Below are 7,543 nucleotides of genomic sequence, written 5' to 3' on the forward strand. Positions count from 1 at the left end.
GGAGAGTGAAGAAGTGTCTGGCAGCATTTTCTAGATTCTGAACATGTCTATGAATGTCTAAAAGTTTTTGATCTGGTAAAATGAACCATTACCTGCATACTCACCCAGAGTTTGTGGCCCTAATTCTGGGGATCTGTATATATCCTGAGGACACATGGACATACACACACACACACACACACACACACACACAATCAGAAGCAGAATCTGTATTTCATTAACATGCCTTGGGCATTTCTTTCTGCACCCATGTCTTCTCCATTTTGTCAGCTAGAAAGTATGCTTGAGGGTTGTAAACTCTTAGCTACAGGGGCCGGTGTATCATAAATGTGTAACGTAGGCTGAATGTATGAAGTTAAATGACAACAGACACTTGTGTTCTGTGTCAGGGAGACACAGAAAGTGATGAGCACTGTGGTGAACTGGAGGGAGCATGTTGCCCACCTTAAGACGGTAGCTTCTGTTCACCTCTATTCTCATATCATTTTCCTGTTGTCACTGTAACAAATTATAACAAACATGATAGCTTAAAACAACACAAATTTGTTACCTGCCAGGGCTGGAGTTCTGAAGTCCAAAATGAGCCAGGTGGGCTGGGCACAGTGGCTCATGCCTGTAATCCCAGCACCCAGGGAGACCGAGGCAGGCAGATCCCTTGAGCTCACGAGTTCAAGACCAGCCTGGGCAACATGGTGAAACCCCGTCTCTACTAAAAATACAAAAAAAACTAGCCAGGCCTGGTGGTACGCACCTGTAGTCCCAGCTACTCAGGAGGCTGAGGTTGAAGGATGGTCAGAGTGCCACTGCACTCCAGCCTGAGACAGAGCCAGGCCTTGTCTCAAACAAAAACAAACACAAAACAAAATGGGACTGGGTGTGACAGCTCACACCTGTAATCACAGCACTTTGGGAAGCTGGTGCAGATGGATCACCTGAGGACAGGAGTTCGAGACCAGCCTGGCCAACATGGTGAAACCCTGTCTCTACTAAAAATACAAAAATTAGCCAGGTGTGGTGACATGAACCTGTAATCCCAGCTACTTGGGAGACTGAGGCAGGAGAATCACTTGAACATAGGAGGGGGAGGTTGCAGTGAGCTGAGAGCTGAGATGACGCTACTGGACTCCAACCTGGATGACACAGAGAGACTCTGTCACAAAAGCAAAACAAACAAAACAAATGGGCCAGGTGCAGTGATTCATGCCTGTAATCTCAGCAGTTTGGGAGGCCAAAGCAGGAGGATAGCTCATGGCCAGGAGCTCTAGACAAGCTTGGGCAACATAGTAAGACCCCATATCTACAAAATATATAAAATGTGTGTATGTATATCTATATATACATATACATATATATATAGAGAGAGAGAGAAAAAGAGAGAGAGAGAGAGAGAGAGAAAGAGAGAGAGAGAGAAAGAGAGAGAGAGAGAAAGAGAGAGAGAAAGAGACAGTTTTTGCTCTGTCACCCAAGCTGGAGTGCAGTGGCTCTATCTCGGCTCACTGCAACCTCCACCTCCTAGGTTCAAGTGATTCTCCTGCCTCAGCCTCCAGAGTAGCTGGGAATTACAGGAGCCTGCCTAATTTTTGTATTTTTAGTAGAGATGGAGTTTCACCATGTTGGCCAGGCTGGTCTTGAACTTCTGACCTCAAGTGATCCGCCCACCTCGGCCTCTTAAAAGTACTGGGATTACAGATGTGAGCCATTGCACCCAGCCATTATACACACACATATATATATATATATATATACACACACACACACACGTGTGTATATATATATCATATATGTGCGTGTGTGTATATATATATACATATGTATGTGTGTGTGTGTTTGTGTGTGTGTGTGTGTGTGTGTGTGTGTGTGTGTAGCTGGGTGTGCTGGTGCCTGTCTGTAGTCCCAACTACTAGAAAGGCTGAGGTGAGAGGATTGCTTGAGCCTAGGAATTTGAGAGCAATGTAGCAGTGAGCCATGATGGCACTGCAAATCCAAATGAAGAATCTGCACATTGGGCAAGAGAGCAAGACTCTGTAAAAAAAAAAAAAAAAAAAAAAAAAAAAAAAAAAGGAAACCAAAGGATCAAAGGGTCTTGCAGAACTAAAATTTGGAAATTCTAGGGGAGAATCTATTCCATGCCTTTTCTATCTTCTAGAGGCTGTCCATATTCTTTCACTCATGGCCCCTATTCCTCTTCAAAGTCAACAATCACCTAATTCTGACCTGTACTTACTTTTGACTTCTTTATTTTTTAATTTTTATTTTTTGGTAGAGACAGGGTCTCACTATGTTGCCCAAGCTGGTCTCAAACTCCTGACTTCAAGTGATCCTCCCACCTCAGCCTCCTAAAGTGTTGGGATTACTGGCATGAGCCACCGAACTGGGTCTGACCTCTTCTTCTTTGACTCTGACCCTCCTGCCTCCCTCTTTCACTTATAAAGGCCCTTGAGATTACATTGGGCCCACCTGGGATAAACCAGGATCATCTCCTTATCTCAAGATCTTTATCTTAATCACATCTTCAAAGTCTTTTGCCATGTAAGGTAACAGTCATAGGTCCTGGAGATTAGGATGTAGACATCTTTATGGGGAGCATTCTTCTGCCTACCATCTCTGAAGTGAAACAATTCATCTGACACACACTTAGCAAATGTGTACCAGGCATGCTAAGCACTATGGTAGGGGCTACAAAGATGAATAAGACACAGTCCTTACTGCCAATAGTTTGCTATCTATAATAGTAAGATGTACATGTACGCAAACAACTACAGCATGATGTGCTTTATGCACTAAAATGTCACAGCTACTTACACAGTGCCTTGATGTGAATATGCACATCCCTAAACTCATGTGATACACATAATCCAAAGTTGTTACCCAGGTTTTACAAATGAAGAATCTGCACCTGAAGGTCAAAGGGGTTTAGGATTTTTCCTAAGAAAGCTCAAGTCTCTTACTACATTTATTCTGCTTGGGTAGGGGTCCAAAAGGAGGGTCCAAAGAGGGTCAGGGAAGGTCTGCAACCTCCCACCATGTGTCCTGTAATCACCACGGCTCCTTCCTTTGTAGAGATCATGACCTCATTCCCCAAAGCAGCCTCACTATATGACCTTGTCAGTTTTCTTTTTATGAGTGAGTCTTGTTCTCCCAATCAGATGGCAAGTCTATTGGGAAGAGAGACCTTGTCATATTTCACTATATTCCTTTCCATGCCTTGCCTAAGCTATTTTGTTGGTAGAGAGTTGCCATCACTAGTTCTTTCATGGTATTACGTTGTGTTGTCAGATGATGGGGGAGGGTCAGGCGAATCCTTTCCAAGTGATGTAGAGCCAGGAAGACAGGTTTCTTAAGGATGTGCAAATGAGCACACCTGGGGCACTGCCAGATGACTTTCCCCAGTGAAGGGAGACAATTAGACAATGTAAGGCAGGCTGGGGCGGTTGCTGAAGCCTGTAATCCCAGCACTTTGGGAGGTTGATGCAGGTGGATCGCTTGAGCTCAGAAGTTCGAGACCAATCTGGACAATAGTGAGACCTGGTCTCTAATAAAAATGCAAAAAATAAGCTGGGCATGGTGGTGCATGCCTGTGGTCCCAGCTACTGAGGAGGCTGAGGTGGAAGGATAAAGTAGAAGGATGGCTTGAGCCCAGAGACGGAGGTGGTAGTGAGCTGAGATTGTGCCACTGTACTCTAGCCTGGGTGTCAGCAAGAAACTGACTAAAATAAAAAGAGAGAGAAAAGGAAGGGAGGGAGGGAGGACAGAAGTAGCCTGAAAAGGTGGAGTGGGGAGAACGGAATGAAATATAGAAAGAAGGGCTTCTGCTGAGGCCTGGGGCTGAGATCATTAAGGTGTAGGGTGCAGATCCTGCCCTTAGCTTAGAAACAGAAGAGACCAGAAAAGTCAAAATCATCCAAGATATGAGAATCTCAATTTTCTTCTTTTCAGAGTCAACAGACAGTTTGACAGCTTACAACAATATTTCCTTTTGAAATATTCAAGTGTTTCAGTGAAACATTGAAACAAGTGATTCCAGAGAAATCACTGTCTCCTTTTCACCCACGAAAATGTCAAGGACTCAGTGAGGTTAAGTCACTTGCCCAAGGTCACACAGGGAAGCCTGGAGGCGAATCCAGGATCCTGAGGTCTCCGGGTCAACGTCCCCCGCAGTTCTGGCAGCAGGAGAACGGGCACATACCCACAACGAGGGCATCATAGTGACGGAGCTGATGACCCAGCCACTGACCTGCGGGTGGCCGGCGAGCCACGGCAGATTCCTGGGTCGGCCCCGGTAGACACGCTGCCTGGCTCGGTTCTGCAGGAGCGCCTAAGGAACCGGCACCCTGGGGCTCAGGTTGTGCAGCTCCAGGTCCTCGGCCTCCCACAGGCGTCAGCGAAAGCCTGCCGCCCCGGCCGGGGACCAGCAAGAGTCGGGCAGCTGGCAGGGGCTCCCTGGGGACCCACCTCAGCCGCGCAGCCGGCTCGAGTCTCCTGGGAGGCGGGGCCGGAAGGGCACGGGCGAAGGCCAGCCGCGGCCGCTTGGGAAGGACCGCCTCGCCTGCTACCGACCTAAGTTAGAACACCTGGATGACCGACGCCCCCAGGATGCAGGTGCAGGCGAGACTCTCCCAGCCACAGCACCCTGCGTCCCCGCGGAGGCCCTCGGGAGCCCAGCGTTTAGGCTCAAAACGGGGAAGGAGGAATTAAAGCCTGAGTCGCCACTCCTAATCCCAGCCCGACAGGTGAGGGACCCGCGAGCAGCTTAGGGAGAGGACCCGGCCAGGTTCAGCCCCTCGGGGCCAATTGCCCCTCCGGGAGGCGTGGCCTGTGGGCCGCCCAGCCCTTAGTGGGCAAGCGGAAAATGCGGGCCCCGCCCCCCGCATATAAGACCAGTGCAGCACTGCAGCTAGCGCAGTTCTCACTGAGACCCGTCACCCCGACTCAACGTGAGACGCACCGCCCGGACTCACCATGGTGAGTGCGGCCCTGCTTGGGTCGCGCCCCTCCCCTAATTGCTCCTCTCCTTTGGGGGACACTCCTTCCAAGCCTGCTCGGGGACCTCCACCGGGCGTTCCGGGTCTCCAGGAGGTGCGAAGGTTTTGCATCCTCGTTCCCCAACCCCCTCCTGGTGACTTTGGCCGAGTCCTGTAGTTCACCTTCGGTGGCTGGGGATGGGACTTGGGGTGGAGTGCGACTCTTCAGTAACAGAGAGGAACCCTGGCACTCTGCTCCTGCCTTACCCAGCATTTGTGTCCTGACTCTGGTTGAGAGTCACGCGGGCCCGCGCCCCGTCCTTTCCGCTGGCGAAAGAAGACCCGTTTCGCTGCCCTCTTCCATCCCCAGTCCCCGGTCCCCTGAATTGACCGAGCACGTGCTTGGCGTTAGAAGGTGGAGGTCAGGTTACCTAGTGCCGCATCCCCCTTTACTCTGTGTATGCATTCCAACTATCCACGGAACCCCCCGCCTTGACTCAGCACCCCGCTTCTGAGCTGAGAGGGGTAGTGGAAACGGGGTTCGGCCTCCTGAAGCTAGCCGGCGCTCTCCAGCCGGAGCCCGGGTGCGCGGATAGGCAGAGACAGCTGGTGCTGAGCACTGCGCGGGCCGAGGCCAGGTTGGGGGGAGGGGAAAGAGGTGCGTGTAGGGGGTGGTATTTATAGCTCAGGAGCGGGGGCCGAAACCCAATCCCCGCTTTGGGCCGGGAAGTAACTGGAAAGACTCCAGAGGGAGAGCGGATGTAGGGCTGGGCTGCAGAATGGCGCCCACCCGGCGCGGGGCAAGGCGGGTTACCTCTGGGGCCTCACCGCAGGTTCCGCTTCCTTTTCTGGGTATTTGGAAACCGTCACCCCGCCATTTCAGTGTGGGAAGGGAGGTGCGTGGGCCCTGCGGACTTTAGTGCTTTAGGGGTTAATTTCAGGCTGGCAGGGACGGAGCCTAAGGCAATTGTGCCCCAATACCCTCAAACCTTATTGCTGGCCCCTACCGTCTGCGCTTACAAGCATTACCGCTGCTACTTCCGTGCGGACTGACAGAGGAGATGAAAGTGGTGAAGACACCCAGGTTGCGGGGGTGGAGGTGGGGAGAGGAGCCAGATGGGATTGATCCCCAGAGCCAGATGGGATTTAAAGGTGAGGGAGGAGGGCATCCTGATGGCCTGTGGTCCGTTGATACCAGATTGGATGGCTGAGACACCTCTGCAGCCTACAGGAAAGAAAGGGGGAAAGGGTTCTATGAATTCTAGCTGTTCATACTCAAAGCAAATAATCAAGGGGTTGGCCTCTAGCAGTAAACCCATACCTCCAGGAACCCTTCTTTTGTCATGTGGAGCCACTGTGCTTACTTGACAGATTCCCCACTGAAAAGTGGGCTAAGAGGTTGGCCTGCCCTGCTGGGTGCCTCCAGGTGGGGAGTCCTGTACCCAGGAGCCCAGGCAGGCTGCTAGCCTCTTCTCACCTCTGCCCAGCCCCAAGCCTCCACTCTTGCCAACTGAGTCATCCTAGCTGGTAGGTGATAGGGTGGAAGAGGGACTTGCGAGGTGACGACTTGTGGATGTGGGACTAATGCTGTGTCCCCTCTCTCTATCCCTCAGCGTGAATGCATCTCAGTCCATGTGGGGCAGGCAGGTGTCCAGATGGGCAATGCCTGCTGGGAGCTCTATTGCTTGGAACATGGGATTCAGCCTGATGGGCAGATGCCCAGTGACAAGACCATTGGTGGAGGGGATGACTCCTTCACCACCTTCTTCTGTGAAACTGGTGCTGGAAAACATGTGCCGCGGGCAGTTTTTGTGGATCTGGAGCCTACAGTCATTGGTGAGAGGAAGTGGGGACAAAATTGAGGGGGTTGGAGCATGACTCAAAAGCTTCTCCCTGGAGAGAGGGTATTTAGACCAGGCATTCCTGGCCCTGAAAAATCCTAGCCGTATTTGAAGCTGCAGAAGGCAAGCTGATCTCAGACTGGCCTGGGCAGCCGGTCTGGGTTTCTCTCACACTCTGGTATCTCAGGCTGGCAGGAGGATCGAAGTCCTTCCATGCATCTGGCCACAGCCACCACCCGGGGGGGAGGAAGGTCTCTGCTGAGCATAGCCTTGTGGTTTTTGCCCTTCCAGATGAGATTCGAAATGGCCCATACCGACAGCTCTTCCACCCAGAGCAGCTCATCACTGGGAAAGAGGATGCTGCCAACAACTATGCCCGTGGTCACTATACCATTGGCAAGGAGATCATTGATCCGGTGCTGGATCGGATCCGCAAGCTGGTGAGAATTTGTCTGGGGAGGGAGGGAACTTTAGAGACTGTCCTACTGGTCAGGAGTATTTTTTTCAAATCCCTTTCAGGGGTCATCTCTAACTGTACATGGTCTCGAGTGTGGTACTGCTATGGCATCCTCAGTATGGCCCTGACTGCTGATATATTTATTTTATGCTTTATGGAGCCAGGTGATAGTCCCTTAGGCCCCTGCCTAAACTGTTCTTTCTCGTTCTTGCCTTATAGTCTGACCAGTGCACAGGCCTTCAGGGCTTCCTGGTGTTCCACAGCTTTGGCGGGGGCACTGGCTC

At 51.3% G+C, this 7,543-nt stretch overlaps 1 protein-coding gene across 1 annotated transcript; it reads left to right on the forward strand.

Moving 5' to 3' along the window:
- Positions 1-4,796: 4,796 nt before the first annotated feature.
- Positions 4,797-7,541, forward strand: LOC116552022 (tubulin alpha-4A chain-like; the record flags this gene model as incomplete). The annotated part of the gene is made up of 4 exons (XM_032278800.1): positions 4,797-4,962; positions 6,575-6,797; positions 7,094-7,242; positions 7,479-7,541. Coding segments are annotated over exons 1-4 (438 nt in total), but the record flags the coding sequence as incomplete, so codon positions are not given.
- Between the last annotated feature and the right edge of the window lie 2 nt (positions 7,542-7,543).

This window comes from Sapajus apella, unplaced genomic scaffold (genome assembly GCF_009761245.1).
Source record: "Sapajus apella isolate SASKATOON/1434 unplaced genomic scaffold, GSC_monkey_1.0 scaffold10, whole genome shotgun sequence".
NCBI lineage: Eukaryota > Metazoa > Chordata > Mammalia > Primates > Cebidae > Sapajus > Sapajus apella.